The 18224-nt window shown below is 36.9% G+C and overlaps 1 protein-coding gene across 1 annotated transcript in view; it reads left to right on the top strand.

Annotated features, from left to right (window-relative positions):
* ADAM7 (ADAM metallopeptidase domain 7) overlaps positions 1–18224 on the top strand; it is a 67400-nt gene that overhangs the window by 17737 nt on the left and 31439 nt on the right. The window contains exons 3-8 of the mRNA XM_045853638.1: positions 4117–4220; positions 8517–8593; positions 10294–10372; positions 11575–11651; positions 12628–12820; positions 14233–14286. Of these exons, the coding sequence (XP_045709594.1) occupies positions 4117–4220; positions 8517–8593; positions 10294–10372; positions 11575–11651; positions 12628–12820; positions 14233–14286 (584 nt within the window). The remainder of the gene's footprint in view (positions 1–4116; positions 4221–8516; positions 8594–10293; positions 10373–11574; positions 11652–12627; positions 12821–14232; positions 14287–18224) is intronic.

An 18224-nucleotide genomic window follows, 5' to 3' on the forward strand; every position in this document is an offset into this window, starting at 1 on the left:
TTTGTGGAGAAATGTGTTCGGTAACCAGATACACTCAGTGTACCCATCAGTCTTCAACCATCTCTTGTATTTGGATAAAAGTTTTGATTATGTTTAAAACTGCTGGAGGCATACAAGGGTGGAACCAGGCAATAATCATATTAGCAAACTGCACTCAGTGCATTTACATTGAATACAGTGTCTACACGCAAGGCACTGCTAGGTGTGTCTGGTGACAGAGGAAACAAAAGCAAGCAGAGCCTTTGCCTTCTGGAGCATCTCATCTGCCGGAGGAGACACATAGTGAAATAATTAGACAAGCAAGCATGTAATAAACTAATGTAAGTTTTCAGGTAAAAAGAGAATCTCATTTCATACAGAAACTTGGTCTAGACTGTGGGGTTAGGGAAGGCTTTCCCGAGTGAGGGACCCTTGAACTAAGAACTGAGGAAGGAAGAATTATAATGATTTGGCCACAAAAAGACAGAAGAGAACTCCAGGTAGAGAAGCAAATGTGTCCAGAGGCCCTTTAGTGGGAAAAAGCACAGTGTGTTGGGCTAAGGAGAGAAAGCCAGAGAATCTGAAGCTCAGAGAAGAAAAATGAAACGTGGGTAAAATTGGTGAATAAAAAGTAATAAAAACCAAATTAGCATTAATATACCTCTGAAAAAGTAACACTTATCTAGCTTTTAATATGCATCAGGTATTGCTTTTGAATGATTTAGACAAATTACTTCGATTAATCTTCACTACAACTGAGATGAGTTAGGTACCATTGTTACATGTTGATTTCAGAAGGTGAGAAAACTGAGGCAGAGGGAGAGTGGGAGTTGCGGGCTCCAGGCCCATGGCGGGGGTGGGGGGACTGTCAGTACTGGGTGGGACCTGCACCCAGGTGGGCTGCATCTGAAGGTGTCCTCCTATTGACTGTACTATCTAACCTCCCAATAGTTAAAAGCTAAAATAATTATAGTTTCTTTTTCTTAGGTGCTTACTATTACCAGTTATCTTTCCAAGCTCTTAAATGTACTGCAACCTGTTGTTCCAGGCAGTGAACAAAATAGACAAAAATTCCTGCACTTATGAAGCTACATTTTTAGAAGGAGAGGCAAGCAATTAAAGTATAAATACATAGCCCTGACCCAAGGCTATGTTGGCTGGAGTGTCATCCTGTAACCACAAGGTTATGGGTTCGATCCCTGGCCAAGGCAGGTTAGTTACCCAGTCTGGTGGATACAGAAAGGCAACCGATTGATGCTTCTCTCTTCCATTGATGTTTCTCTCTTTCCCTTCTTCTCTCCCTTCCTTTCTTTCTAAAAGCAATGAAAAAATGTCCTCAAGGGAGGATACGCACACACACACACACACTACACACACACACACACACACACACACACACACACAGGTAAATATATAGCATTCCAGATGGCATCTAATGCAAGACAATGAAGGGCTTAGAGGTATAGGGCAGAAGTAAGCATGTCTATTTTGCATAGGATTTTTGAAGAAGACCTCACTGACATGATGACATTTGAGTAGGGACCTGGAGACAGGAAAAAAGCAGGACATGTGGCTGAAAGGAGAGTATCCCAGGCAAAAGAAACAGTAAGCAAAGACACTTGAAGCAGAAGGTTCTTGGCATGTCCAATAAACAGCAAGGTACACAGTGACAGGATTAGATTTAGTGAGGAGAGTAGCAAGAGGAGAAGCCAGAGAACATCAGGCTATTTCATGTAGGTCCTGGAGGCCGTGGTGGTTCTTCAGCTGCTACTCTGAAAAGGGAAGCTGCTGAAAATGCTTGAGAAGAAGAAACACATAATGTGATGTGTATTAGTGAGATCATCCTAGATGATGTATAGATAATAAATTGTGACAGACTAGAAAAAATAGAATAAGGTCAATTAAAAGGTTATTTAAATAAAGTCAGGTAGAGATTGGTTCAGTTTTGGGGAGTACTAGGGGGATAATTAATAATGTGAGCTACAGGTGGGGATAAAATCCAAAACACAAGTAAGGGGTTGTATTGGCAAAGGGACATCTATTCTAATACAGTAAGAAAACAAATGGATAGGGAAGTTTGTACAGGTCCTTTGCACATTTACCATTAATGTTTTCTTTTTTGGGTTTGATTTAAAAGACTTCTATATTATAAGGATATAAGGACCTTCCCCCTCAACTTTTATTATATATGTTTCATATATTTCTAGAGTTTTTGTTCATATTTTAATTTGAATTAATTTGAGTTTTATAGCATTAATAAGCTTCCATAAGTGAGTTTGGTTGAAGGTGGTCAAAAGGCACAGTTCTAAGATAAATGAGTACTAGGGATATGATGTACAGCATGATGCTGTGGTGAAGATTGCTGTATGATATATAGGAAAGTTGTTAAGGAGTAGATCTTAAGAGTTCTTAACAAAAATATTTTTTCTTTTTCTTTTTTTGTAACTCCATGAGATGATGGATATTAACTAAACTTCTTAGCATTGTTTCACAGTGTAAGTAAGTTAAATCATTACACTGCACACCCTAAACAGTGTTGTATATCAATTACATCTCAACTGGAAAGAAAAAATGATACAGCTATTTTTTATCTCTCTCTCTTTTTTTTTTTTGGTTGCCCTAATGCTGTCTGGGTTCTTTCATCTGAGTGGGGGTGAAATAAGGGTTACTGTCTTGTGCTTCATCCAGCACTCTAATGGCAGTTGTAACCATGGCCCAGAGCTTTATTTAGCTAGAAAATAAAAGATGTCAATACTTTTATCTAGTTTATTTTATCAAATTCTCCTTTACAGGTTCTACATGTGGCATTTTGCATAGAAGTATCTTTTTCAACCAAAGTTTATATAAACATTCTTTGATCACTTTTTCTAAGGCATATATGATTTTTTTTCTCTCATTTTTTGAACCTTTAGTGCACTGGGAATCAATCATACTTACAGTAGGAGTCAAGTAGGGGTCCCTGCCCAGCCTACCTGCACCACCACCACCACTACCACCACGAGCATGGCAGTCGCTCTAATCAGTACATGATGTCCACCCTCCAGGCTTTAACCTTAAGCATCTCATGAATTGTGCAACATGACCCAGGAACACTTCCTTGAGCAGGATCAAAACTGCCGACCTGCCTGGTGGGCCCTTCATCCTCACTGTGGAAGCAGGGACAAAGAACTGTGAACACTTGGTCTCAAGCCCACGCACCCTCTTCAACCAGAATCATTCAGAATGCTTCTTGGGAGTTTATTTTTCATGATTCTACTCACTTCTCACATTACAGGTATGTCTTAATCTTATTATGTTAGGAAAGAATGTCTCTTTAATCACAAAGTTTAAATTGTAATTGATAAAAACATTACTATCTGTTGCTGATTTTGCAGAGAACACAGCACAGGATTGGGACCAGATCAGGGCTCCCTTTGTGGTTCTGTGATTCGGTTCCTCCATATTCTCCGAGGTACCGTGGGAAGGAGGCAGGGGTGTCCTGAGCATCTGTGGTGCGGCAGCCACTGTGCTGCCATGAGCTGCTTTGTACAGTAGCCTGCTCAAAATTTTATGTCATGACCTCTGCTCTCCAGAAAAGGAAACTGAGACTCATGTCGACAGATTAGAGGGATGAGATTGTTACTCGTGGCCATACTGCTAATAAACTGGAAAAACCTTGATTCAAATAAGAGTTTGATTACTCTTGATTGCTCAGCTCACAGGTGACCCCGATGTGGCAGGAAATGTGTGTGTTATATTTAGCCCTGATTGAGAAGCACCAAAAATCCCTTTAACCAGGGAAGCCTGCTAATTCAGCTACTGGAGTGCAGACTTCAAATGCAACTGTCCCTGGGAGGTAAAAAGCAGCTTATATTGAAACAGTGCTCTCTGTGAGGAGAAGAAGGTGGGAACTGAGAACGAGATGAAAAGATAGAAGACGCTGACTTCTTTGCCTCCTTTCCAATTTTATTTGTATTTGCCTGCTATGGAAACATCTGTCTGTATTTCCTTCCCCTTAGGGTGGGGGTGCTCTTTTATAGGGATATTGTACATGGCTGCTAATTGGGAGCAACTGAACTCTTATAAGAGTGACTCTGTTATCCAGTCCCTGTGGTGAATATTAATGCCCCATGTATTTGCCCCTATGCTTCTTCTCAGAAAAGGCAATCCTCCGAGCTCAAGGTCAAGAACTGGTTTATCCTAAAAGGCTCCCCCTTATACAGAAGCGAGATGTTTGGCACACCCATGATGATGATGTACAGGTATAGATTGTGAAATAATGAATAAGGGGTATGGCTTTCACAGGCATGTGGAAAGCCACCTCTGTTTCTGATTAGAAGCAATCAGTAAAAGAGTCTCAATTTTTCTCAGGACTCACGCTCAGCTTAGAGTGTGTGCTTGGGTGGGTGGCTGGGTGGCAGGTGGAGGATGAGAGGAAGCAGCCCCTTGACAGATTCGGAAATGAAAAGGAGTGCAGTTTGGGTTTTAGGGGTGCCATTAAACATTTTTCAGTTTATGTGAGGCATTCCACTAACAGCTTTCCACATAAATGGAAGGCAACCTCACTTGTTCTGAGCTGACTCCTCATGCACTGTGATCTCTGGGCGATTGCTTTCCAGTGGTCTGACATGCAGGCTTATTCGCCTTACAGATTCTGCAGCAAAGTTAGACAACTTTCACAGGCACAACAAGGCCTCCTTGGCCAATTGGTGTTTATTCAGGTGTTAAAATGAAAAACAGTTATAATTTTATTTTCAACAGTAATTGATGTTTATTTATGTAGAAAAAATGTAATACACATCATGGGGTGCAAACTTTAAAATGGAGTTATTTTCAATCTCCACTATGGTAAAAGACTATTGTAAATGACTGCATTTGGAGCCTTGGGTTTTTCATTTGGCCCACAGAATATTGTCACTTTGCACCAACACACCTTGGGAGGGCTAAACTTTCCCAGTGCATTGGCTTTTGTCCCTTCCACTGTCAGAGGAGCCAGCCTTCCAGGTTTTCACTCACCAGGTTTCTCAGTGGTAAATAAGGCACCTTTCAACTCTCCCGATGGTGCTACTGAGGCCTCTTTGCCATGGCTTGAGATGATGGAAAACAACTCTCTATCTGCTGCCATTTGGAAATCACATCTAAACATTTTGACTAATAACCTCATTACAAATAGATTTGTCTTAAATTCCAGTTCTTTCCTCACCTTCTGGAACCTTTTACTGGTTGAATGTTGGTACTCAGTGAAGGGGCAAACACCAGCGTTCCACCACCCACTGTGTCAAAGCTGGCGGGCTCTTCTGGCACCTTTATCTTAAGACTAATCAAGACTGAGTGAAACGTCCTGTAATGAGTATACAAGATGAACCTGAACCCAGGCAGGAAATACAGAAGATGGGTATGGAGCACCTTGTAGTACAAGAAAGTAAGGAAGTTCTCAAACAAACAAACAAAAATCCAAACCCACAAGGAGAGGAGGATATTAAAAGAACCCAGGAACCAACTGAGATAGCTCCGAATGGCCAAAGAAGAAACAATGAGAAAAACAAAACAAATAACATAGATTTGGATGATAACATAAAGTATAAATTAATATCCATGACACTATATTGGTATAAATAATTAATTAGTAAGTAAATAAATAGGGGCTGGGATAGATAAATATCCCATACAGAAGAATCAGAAAGCTGTGGTAGGTATTTCCCTCCCTAGGAGGTGGAGCATGACTCCTCACCCTGTAAGCAGAGGCTGTGCACACTGATTGCCTTTTGAAGAGCAGAACAAGAAAGGGCAAAGGTCCACCTTGACAGTGGAGAAAGCTGTCAAGTGCCACCTCGGGCCGTAGAGCAAGGCAAACCTCGCCAGTGATGTCATGTTGCTGGTATGTACTCTTGCTATGATGTGATGAAAATGGCACTTTATTTTGTTTTCTCCCAAATCTCCCTAACCCCATTCCAAGAATGAAAAAAACCCCCATAAAATCCTAAATTGAGGGACAGCCTACAGAATAGCTGACCAGTACTCTTCCAAACAGTCAAAGTCATCAAAAATAAAGAAAGTATGAGAAACTGTCATAGTCTAGAGGAGTGTAAGGAGACATGACAATTAAATGTTATGTGGCATTCTTGATGAAATCCTAATGCAGTAAAAGGACATTAGAAAACAACTAAGGAAATCTGGCTAAGTGTAGACTTTAGGTGCAATATCAATCTTGGTTCAGCAAGAGGATAAGATATTAACAATATGGAGACCTGATTTTGTGGTACAGAATTCTCTGTATTGTCTTTCCAACTTTTCTCTAAGCTTAAAATGATTCTAAAATAAAAATAAACTTGCCCTGACTGGGTGACTCAGTTGGTTGAAGCATCATCTCATACACCAAAAAGTTGTGAGTTCGATTCCTGGTAGGGCACATCCCTAGGTTGCAGGTTGGATCCCTGATCATGAACCATACAGGAGGCAATCAATTGATGTTTCTCTCTCTCTTTCTCTACCTCCCTCCTTCCCCTCTCTCTAAAATCAATAAACATGTCCTTGGGAGAAGATTAAAAGATAAAGAATAAAATAAAATAAAAATACATTTAAAAATTAAGTTAAAATAAAGAAAATCCAGAAATAAAAAATAAAGTTAAATATTCTGTTTATTAAAATATTATTAGTGACAAGATTAAAAATAATTTTATCACATTCACCCTTATAAAAGTAGTTCCTCAATATCAGATAACATAAAAATCATATTCAAACAGTCAAATTTCAGGAAGTCCTGATATCCCATCCTGTTACACACAGAGACTCAGACACACAGCTACACATCCACACAGAAAGGTCGTCATGTTGTAAAACAGGAGTCTACTCGTATTTAATTGAGCATCTGTTTCTTGCCTGCCCACTGTGAATACTGCGTCTTTATAATAAGGTACTAATTTTATGTGAAACTTGCGATCAAAAAAGCCCTAACTGGTGCACACTTCACATGTAGTAAATGCAAAACTCCCTTCTCCCTCCCTCAAAGCTGTCTCTCTGTAATTAAACAAACCAGAAATCTGAAGTAATTCTTGACTCCTGTCTGCTGCCTACCCCATCAAACAATCCCCTAGCCTTATAGATTCTATCTTATAAATATCCTTCAGAATTATCAACCCTTCCTTATTGTTGCTGCCACTCCCCTGCCCAAATGACCATATTCCATCCATAGCCTTTACATGCTTCTCCTGTCTACAGTCATGATTTCTGCTGATCCATGACCTATAGTAAGGGAAGTATCTAAAATATTGTATCTACTGAGTTATTCTGCCAAAACCTTTTGCTTCCCTTTGCTGTTAAGATAAGGTCTAAATCCTCTTAGGTGACTTATTAGTCTGTACAAGATTTGGCTCCTTTCTATCTTTTCACTTTTCATTTCTACTCAACTTTGACTTTCCAGCAACATTGAACTTCTCTCTGTTCCTCAGACATGTCAAGCTCCTTTCTACTGCAAGACCTTTTCATTTGCTGTTCTTTGTCCCTGGCTCCTCCTTCCAATAACCCCAGCGCAGCCTCTGTGACTGTTCTATTATGATACTTACAACACTCAATTACACTTATTTGATTTTATTTTTTGCCAAGCTGTGGCTTCCATGAGGAAAGTAACTTCCAACTTGTTCATTGTATCTTCCCTATGGTCACTGTGGCTGAAATAACAGTGCTTGAATAAATGAATGAACACTAAACTAAAGAAATATGTAGGATATATGGCCAATAACTGTGAATTCTTAAGTTATAAAGAATTCTTATTAATCATAAAGAAATACAATGCTAGAAAAGAAAATGGTGAAAAGACATAAATTAGAAGTTCATATATGAATATACGAATAACAAAAGAAAACATCAATTCTAATTTTCATTAAAGTTAGTGGTTTATCACAATGTTATTTTATTAATGATAACATTAAAAACAAGGAAGGAAGAGCCACTATAAATTTCTAGTGAAATTCTAAATTTACACTTTTGTTCTTCAGGGCAATGTGGTAGTATTTACCAAAAGCTTTACACTTTTCCTGTGTTCCTGACAATGAAATTCTGTCGAACTCTACTGTATAGCCCAAATCAAATTTCTGATCTAAATGTAGATTAAATAAATTCCATTGTCAGCCGTAAAGTTCAGACCATAAAAGAATACTTGTTGGGACAGGAAAATGGCCCTGGCCGTGGTTTACTTGTATGTGAAAAAGTAGGCTGTAGAACAGTATACACAAAATTGTTCAAAATACATAAGCAGAGATTTATCAGGGGTTGAAACTGTAAGAACATGTAATAACATATCTCTGGATAAGGGGACAGTATAATTTTTTCACTATTTTATTTTTTAACTAGAAAAAATAACAATTTAATTAAAATAATTTGAAAGCAAAATCCAGCATATATTAGCTCCCTTACAAATCCAGCTTTATCTGTATCTATCACTTTGCCTGAAAAGAGAGTCTACTCAGCAGTAGCCCACCCAGGCTTTCACCCCATTACCCACCCTGAGCCCACACTAGAGCAGCACATGTTTAAGTCACTTGATGGATATTGTTTTTCAGGAAACTTATGAAGATGAATTGTTGTATGAAATAAGTCTACATAAAAAAATCTTAATACTTCACCTTTTAAAATCAAGGTAAGTTCTATCATGATTCAATAACAGATTTATTAGTGTATAGTGTTACAGTTTTCGTAAAAACTACCAGTGAAGTTAATTCCTCAAGTGTTGTCTGTATGTAATCTGAATTCTTACCCTTCAGATGTAAACTCGCCTCACTTCAACAGCCTCCCATTGTGGACATCATTCTCTAACTCATAAATCACACCCTACGCAGCGCACTGGAGTACTCTGAGGTCCACATGCTCTAAGAAGAGAGTTAATGCATCTCTGCTTTGTGAATCAATGAAACAAAAGAAATTTGAAAACCATGGCTTTTAAAGTAACTTCAAAGCTATGTAAAATAGATATCAAACCAAGTTCTGTTTATGCATATACAAAGTTAAAGAAATTTATAGTGAAGATTTATATACCCAGTAATATAAACATAGACCCATAATCCCATCAATATAGACATGTACACATATGCCCATTGTTTTATTATGCTTGTTTCATATCAGAATTCCTTGTCTCTTCATTCAGCCATCTATCCTCCCTTATTTTTATGCATTTCAAATTATATTGCACACATTAACATACTTTCCCCTAAATAACAAGTATATCATTAGAGTTTAGTATTTAACAGTTTTTTTCTTTTGATGTAAAAATCTTTATAATGAAATGCACAAATCTGAAGTATACATTCACTGAATTTTGACAAATGCACATACCTGTGTTATCTAAACTTCTATAAAAGTGAACTACAAAACTTTTATTTGAAATAGCCTTTATTTTTTTCGTCATTCTTGAAGGCCAGTTTTTGTAAATTTGAAATCAGGGGTATAACCAAATGTCTGGCTGCCTGTCACTACGCAAGCCAATACTCAAGAGGCAGGTGCTGATGTAAGGGCAAGTGGTTTATTTTCAGGTGCTGGCCACCTGGAAGACGGGGACTCATGTCTCAAAGCCCATCTCCCCCTCTCAGTGGAGTCAGGTTTTATAAGGAGGAAGAGGGGAACAGAACAAAGAGATCAAGGGAGGGGGTGAGACATTCTCTACATGCAGCTGAGCACTGTCCATTCTGATAACACAAGCGATGGTCCCGGTATGTGTCATCCTGGTTTGTCGTGCTGGCCCCACTGTTGAAGGTCAGCAAATCTCTCAGAGCTGGGATGCCTGAAGGTTGGAGTGTGTAGCTTCTGAAGTCAGTTCCTAGGATTCCTTCAGAAACATGCCATTCATCTATAAGCTACATATTATTCAGAATCAGCATTCACAGAAACAAGGTAAAAAAAATGGAGGGGTGGGTTATAATTTCCCACCATTATATTTTCCCACTGTTACATGGGTAGACAGAATTTTTATTTCTTCTGACAAAAGATGCTGACATTTTCTCCTCTCTTGTGACTTTTATAGTCTCTAATGAGATTTTTTTGCATGAATTTTGATTCTTAAGGCAAGGGATTTTTACTACGATAATATTTTCCCTAGGTTCTCAAGGTGTCACCTTGCTAAAACTGCCAGTATCTTTTTCTGTCTCTTCTACAGTCTTTTACCAAACCGTGAAATCTAGGTAGAAAGGTTTTTCATGTGAGTGAGATTGATTTTGCTTATCTGTTTTTAGCCTAAGATTTCCTGAGATTTGAAAGCAGCCCAGAGTCTTCTTGCTCACATAATGTTTTTATCTATTAACCTTTTAAAATGAGTAAATCTCAGTACCTCTCTCTCCTCTTTTCCAGGGAGTTCCTAGCCTCAAATTACAGTGAAACGCACTACTCGGCGAAAGGAGAAGAAATCACCAGACACCCTCACATCATGGTATCTTATAGAACCTCCCTATGCCTCTTCTCCGAAACTGTCATTTCCTCATGTGATTTGCAACCCGATTCTAGCTTCAGAGAGTGTTACATCAGAAATGAATCCTACATTGACAATTGTCACTGGATGATCCTAGAATAGGAACTATGGCCCCTTGAACTCTAGAAGAGAGTGATCACTGCCTAATGAGCAAAGAGATGACTACTAACGTATTTTTCTTTCCCAAACTGACTTCTATGGACCCCAAAAGGTAAAGTAGGACACCAAAGGAGCTTAAGGAGCCCTGATGAAATTGCAGTCAAGTGAAATGGACAAAACCTAAATAAATGAAACAATTTTAAACCTTTCATCTAATCGACCCTTAAGAGAGTCACATCCCCTTGCCCCATCTGCCTGGTGCACCAATATGGAGGCTTCACCTTCATTCTCCTAATAAACCTGTGTTTATTTATCATTAGTGTTATTTCAGAGGATATGAGCTTTATTTTTATAATTTTATGCACTTTTCCAGAACATGCCCTCTCTGGCCTTCTGACCAGGGAAAACCTTATCTCTCTTACAAAAAGTATACTTTTAAAACATATTTTCTCTATTTGAGGCAACTGTTAACTATGAAATCTAAGTCATCATGCTATCTTTGTAAAATAGAACAGAAAGAAAATTGGAGAATATTCTTTCATGTAGGGGGTGGTGGTTGGTCTGGGATCCCTGGAGGACCATGGAGAAATGTTACGTGTAGGTGGGAGTTGAACAGATGGAAATGATGGAGAGAGTTATTACCTGATGGAATCGCCATGGGCAGAGACCAAGTAGGGAGTGATAAAGATACCAACTCTGTTGAAGCAGAGAATCAGGACAGAAAGGCATAAGGGAACCTGGTTGAAGAATGAGACCTAATTTTAACAATCATAGGCAACTCAACTGGGGAAAAACTATAATAGCACAGGAGAGTAGTTTGGTTGACATTTTAGGAAGGATTATAGTAGTAATATTTCAGAAAGTAATCATGCAATTAAAGTAAAAAGATTCTAAAGTAGTTTCAAAATTTTCAAGTGAAAGAATGCATTGAATGAATGCATGGATGAATATAAATGTAATTTGTGAAAATGAAGTGCTGATATATTGGGAACATACAGTATGTAGATATTTTATTCATATACCAGTAAATGTACTTATGTTAATAGCCTCTCCACATATTTTAGGATCACTGTTTTTACCAAGGATCCATTATACATGAACATGATTCTGCTGCCAGTATCAGCACATGCCATGGTCTGAGGTAACGCACACTTTCCATTTTCTTTGAGTTTTCTTATGGATTTTTAAAGAAATTGATTTCTCACCTTTCTTTTTAACCATGTGGTAAATAGAAAAGCTAATCAAGAAAAGCTATTGTATATTTTCAGCCTGAGTTCCACTTCAGCCCATTGTCTATGTTCACCTTTGACAAAAGATGTCTAACTCCAGCTCAAAGCAATGAAAGTTTTTCAGTATGTGATCAAGAGATTCAGAGTGGGAAGCCTGCTGGAAATCTGTTATAGATCAGGACACTGAAATCAAAGACTCGCTCCTGAACATTCTATTTGCTAGTGGTGGAATTTAGACCAAACCAGGTCTCCTGAATTCTAGTTCTGTGAATCCCCACCACACTACAGCACTTCACAGTATTTTCAATGTCTAGGAAGTACAGCCTACAGAAGTTCCCTATAGATCTTTGGCTCCAGGACAAAGGAGGAAGATGTGGAGAGGTAGTAGGTAGAAAAACAAGAAACTTTTGTCTCCTGTGATGAGGACTTGACTTGAGTAGTTCCTGGTATTTTCAAGTATGAGAACCCTTTAATAACAAAATTATTACATAATAGTACTCATAGAGTATATACTCTATAATTAATGCATGATGGACATAAAAATTCACAGTATTTTTTAAAGAAATCTGAGACTTACCAGGAATCTACAAGTGCAGGTGGGAACTGCTACTCTTACTCTACCTGAAACTTCAAAGTAGAGATTGGGGTGTCAAACATCTGAAAAACCCAAATGAGCTGACTTTTACAAAAACTTAGTAATTCAAAGACTGTACATTATTTCATATCTTCATCACTTAGAACACCTGGCTGCATGCTCATGAGTTTCTGCTCTTAAACTTCTTCCCCTTTCCTAAAAGGCAGCATCAATAAAAATGGGATAGAGTAGTTTTATGTAATAACATAGTAGTAAAAAGTCTTAACTATACATTGTATTCTCAATTTCCACAGGGGATTCTTCAGGGTACATGACCAAAGGTACCTCATTGAACCAGTGAAATACTCAGATGAGGGAGAACATTTGGTGTTCAAATATAATGCAAAGATGCAGTATGCCTCCAATTATTCTTGTAAAGAGCTCAATTTCAGCAGGACAACTGTTCCAAACAATAACACCAAGTCCATGGAAGACTCTCAAATGGAAGTGAGTACTTTACTTTCAAATTACCATTTCCTCTCTTCTTTTATGATCTCAAGAGGAAAATTATGACCTCAGTTAATGAAGTATACATTCTACCTGAGCTGGACTCTTAATTGTTTAAGTCTGAAATGTCAAAATTTGTATTTGTTATCTATATAGAAAGTGATAGTTCTATACAGTAAATTTCAGTTTGTCCCATTGAATTCAAGGAAGGGTAATATCTACGAATGTATATCTAGGTACACAGCATTAGGGCAATAAATAGCTGGGAAGAATGAAATTTATAATGTCTTAAAACCTACCCTAGATATTGTCTGCTCTTGTCTCTCTGGCATTATTGGGGAGTCGATAGGCCAGGCTCTCTCCCTTTCATTGGGTCAAGTGTTATAAATGTTAAGGACAATTAAGAGTAATAATAGGCTCAATTTCTAGTGGGATGATTGCACAAAGTGTTCTCTGTATTTTAGGTTTTTCTCTGTAACCAACTTGTACCTCTTTAAATCCCCCATGGATATTAGTCTTTAAGATCCAAGAGTGTTCATCTTCTTCACATATCATAGTCCAGACAGTGTCTGAAACATACTAGATGCCTAATAGCTGTTCTCCAATTGAATGAATCAATCAATAAGTGATTACATAGTCTCCAAATATATGGTGATGGAAGTTGATTTGACTTTGGGTGGTGGTTACACAATGCAATATACAGATTGTGCATCACAGACATGTATACCTGAAACCTATATGACCATATGAACCAATGCCATCTCAATAAATTTAATAAAAAATGGATTAATCTTTGAACAATATGTCCCTGTTTTATACTCAAAGAATATGTATGTACTTCAGTACATGCCACCAAAAGCTGAAAATTTAGAATTTCTTCATATTTTTTATAAAAGATCTAAAATTAGCAACTTTTATACATGTTTGCTTGGCATTGAGACTACTGCAATAGAGGTGATTTGGAGAGAGAGTGAGGGTAAATGGAAAACAATCAGTCCTATTAGCCAGACTGTAGGCTAAACTTAGCTTTGTGTTAGTTCTGAGCTATTACAGATGGGTGATTTTTTTCTTTTACAAGAGCTTGCTTTATAAGCATTTATTTTGTAAATAAAAAAACCCTAAACGTTGAAAACTAGATTTATAATTTTTTACTTATAACTTATTTGAAAGACTAAGTCAAGAAAGAAAGAATAATCAAACATGGAAAGTTGGTTCAGGTTTGTTACAAGGACACATGTTTTAATAATATAATAAGTTCTATTTAGATAACTTCCTAAGATTATTAAGTATACATCTGTACCTCATCTTCTTGTGTCAAAAAAATGAACATTTCTTATGTTATTAATGGTAACTTAAAATGTTAAGATAAGAAACATTAACTAGACTTCATTAATACTTTTGTACATTACCAGAACACTCATAAGGAAAACTATGTTGAACTGTTCGTTGTTGCTGATGATAATGTGGTAAGTTTCCAGATGAACATCTGCTTCTTCATTCATTCTTCTAAAACTAGAGTTGTGATTCTAACCAAGAAAAAAACATTTTAATCAGAATTTCATTCTGGGCTCAAAGTTCTGTTTTTAATTTCCTGACAGATTTGTTTAAGAGATGATTAGGTCCTTTGGCAGTACAGCAAACTGAGCCAAAATAATAGAACTACTTTCCGCATTACAAACATATGAAAATGCTGAACAACATATAAAGAAAAATAAAACTATATTCATAGTCTGCAGTTGAGCTTAAAAAAAGTAAAACAGGGAATCCCCAAGTGCTAAAAATGAGGAAGATCTTCATTAGAGTAGTAAATAAAATTCAAAGGCTTGGTGACCCACAATATATAGAATATAGTGCATGATACCCAGAGCCACAAAGGGCTGGCGCATCCCTGAAGGGGAACTAGAAAAGCTCCATGTACTAAAAATGAAAAGAGGAAGGAAGTGCTTTGTCCATTTGCAGCAAAGGGCAGTAGATATGCAAGGGGAAAGCAAAAATCCTAGGTCTGTGTCATGCGTGGTGTGGTATTATATTTTTCTTCCAAAGCAAAATTGCCAAGCCAAGGTCTCAACATAAAAACTGATCAGAAACTTGGTAAACTGCTAGAGTCCAAATCAAATATGCTTTTAAAGGATATTTTTATAATCCTAGGTCAAACTAACAACATGAGGAAGAGTCAACCAACATAATGGAAAGGAAAATAAACAAAATAAACTGTCTGAGAACTTTAAATCATCTAATGATATTTCAGATCATACACCTAACGTCTTACTCTAAAAAGATATACAATAAAAAATGACAGATTATAAAAAAGTAAGGGTTTTTAACTGCCATCTAACAGAAAATTTTAGGTCAAGCAGGAAAAAAATAAACAGAAATGGAAAAGATTTGAACCATATAAATATAGATTTTATTTAATCATTTGATTAAATATCCTATAACTATTTTATCCCAAAATAGACAACATATATTATTTTCACATGCAAATAAAACATTTTCAGAAATTAAACTGACAGTTGGTCACAAAGAAAGTACAAAGAAATATGAAGGTGTAGATACTATAAAGATTACTTTTTTATTTTTATTTTTTTATTTCTTTTTAAGATTTTATTTCTTTATTTTTTAGAGAGGGAAGGGAGGAAGATAGAGAGAGAGAAACATCAATGTGCGGTTGCTGGGGGCCATGGCCTGCAACCCAGGCATGGACCCTGACTGGGAATCGAACCTGTGACACTTTGGTTCACAGCCCATGCTCAATCCACTGAGCTACGCCAGCCAGGGCACAGATTACTTTTTTAAAAACTAGAACCAGTTTTGAAACTATAACAAAAATTGTTGCATGAATGCACTAAAAAATCATTTGTTTGCAAACTAAAAGCAAAATATATTTTCAAATATTAATTGACTAAAAATTAAATCTGAAATTATCCTGATTTATCCAACTTTATTGCAACAAAAATATTTACTATAGATAAAATTTATTAGATGCATGTGGCAATGCAGTATTTAGAATATACTTGGGGATAAACATTTGTATTAAACAAAATAAATTAAGCCCTGGCTGGCATAGCTCAGTGGACTGAGCATGGGCTGCGAACCAAAGTGTTGCAGGTTCGATTCCCAGTCAGGGCACATGCCTGGGTTGCAGGCCATGGCCCCCAGCAACCACACATTGATGTTTCTCTCTCTCTCATTCTCCCTCCCTTCCCTCTCTAAAAATAAATAAATAAAATCCAAAATTAAAAAGAAGAAATTTAGTGAACTAAGAGTCGAACTGGAAAAGTTAGAAAATGAAACAGAATACATTAAAAAATTACAGAAAAAATAAAATAATTTTGACAATGAATAAAATTAGTAAAACACACAACCAAAAAGAAACAATTGAGTAGATCAGCAAACCAAATGGTAATCTCTTGAAAAGATTAATGAAATAGAGGAACTTCTGACAATATTTATTAAGAAAAAATAGAAGTACAAGTAAAATTAGGAATAAAAGGAAAACATAATTATAAACATAGTAGAGATTACATGTCATTTAAAAAAATGTACAACATTGAGCCAATAAATTTATGAGCAGCAGCGTGTAGTTTAATGTTACTTCACTGACTTGAGAAGGAATAGGGAACCCCATTGGCTGAAATTTGTTATAACAGATAACTCTATCTTTTACAAACTTTTTTGAAGAATAGGAAAAGAGAAAATATTCTTCACACATTTTATAAAGTTACTATAATCTTCACATTAGTTACCTACTGCAGTGTGACAATCTTCCTAAAACACTGTGTGGGGCATCTCTGCAGCCTCCATGTTTGGCCACTGCACTGACCTGGCTGGCTGAACAGAAACGGCTTCAGTCACCATTTGCTATGCAACATCGGGTTTCAGTTGGTCACCTGTCTCCAGTAGGCTGGCCTGTGCTTTTCATAGCTGAGCATCAAAACATCAAGACCTAGGCCAGGCTTCTATGTACAAGAGCTTTTCAAGCTTCTGCTTGCATTACATTTATTAATGTCTCACTTGCCAGCCATATGATCAAGCCTAGAATTAGTGTTAGAGGGAGCTACCTAAGGGTGTGGATATCTAGAAGAGTAGTTTCCTAAAGGGTGACTACTGTGACAATCTATAATGACATTGATAACACACCCAGACAAGTAAAGTCATAAGGCTGATTTCACCTATAAACACAACTTTGAATATTCTAAAAATATTTGCACACCCAGTGCATATTAAAAAGTCTGCATGACAATGAAAGTATATAGTAATACAATTATTACAAACCATGTAATCATCTCAAGTATCATACTTATATTTCAAAATTCATAATAAAATTCTTAGCAAATAAGAAATAGAGGACAGTAAAGAATATTTACCAAAATCTTATCCTGTGTAAATGTTAAACTTAATAAATAAATGATGAAGATTTTCCTACAAAATTGGGAATCAGGTACATCTATCTGTTCAGTGTCAATAGAGTTTTTCAACTTATTTACTGAAATTCCTAGCCAATGTTAAAAGAGACAATAAATAAGGTCTATGTTAATTAAAAAGAAAGATACACCATTGTTACATGTGTAAAAATAGGAAAAGCTACAATTAACTTACAATTTTAAAAAAAAATGCATTAGTAAGTTCTAAGCACTAATCAATAAACAGGCTTATATTAGCATGTTGGTAAGAACACATATTAACTGATTTTTTTAAAGAATGGTAAGGTAAGTTTTATTCTTAATAATAATTTATTAATAAAGACTAAGAGCGAGTGTAGCTCAGTGAGATAGACTAGGAAAAACAAAGGCTGCTCCGGGAAACAAGTTGAAGGTTTTACACATCAGGAAAGCAAAGTGATGAGTCTTATGCAGCTAAGTAGACTGAGGATATGAATGTGTAGATCCAGAGTCAGCAAATTGAAAGAGAAAGCAGAGCACAGATGTCTGACCTTGGGGAACACTAAGCTTTTAATAAAGGTTTGAAAATAAAAATGCCAAGACCCCATAGCCATCCCTGTCCCTTACCCCCATGGGCTAAAATAAATGACTGGTAAAGTATCCGATGTCTGTGGTTCCTAGAACAGCCTCAGAACCCCTTTCACCTACCCATTTCAGGTGTTTTTTAGGCCAGCCCTACCCATTCATGAACAGGTATCCTGGGTGAAACATATTTGTCATCTAGATTTTAAGGGGATGGTGGAAAAGAGAAACCTGTGCACAGTGAGACACTAGAAGTATATATGATAATAGAAATCAAGATGATAAGAACATTCTTGAAAGAGAAAATGGTCAATATTACATGTGAACAGGATTCCAGGAAGATGAAGAAAGCGTGTTCTGAATTGATAGTACGAGGACATTTGTGGATCTATCAAGAATAGTTTCGATGGAATGATGACAGTCAAGCCATGAGTAGTGAG

Source organism: Phyllostomus hastatus, unplaced genomic scaffold (assembly GCF_019186645.2).
Source record: "Phyllostomus hastatus isolate PE091 unplaced genomic scaffold, TTU_PhHast_1.1 phas_contig_98, whole genome shotgun sequence".
Taxonomy (NCBI): domain Eukaryota; kingdom Metazoa; phylum Chordata; class Mammalia; order Chiroptera; family Phyllostomidae; genus Phyllostomus; species Phyllostomus hastatus.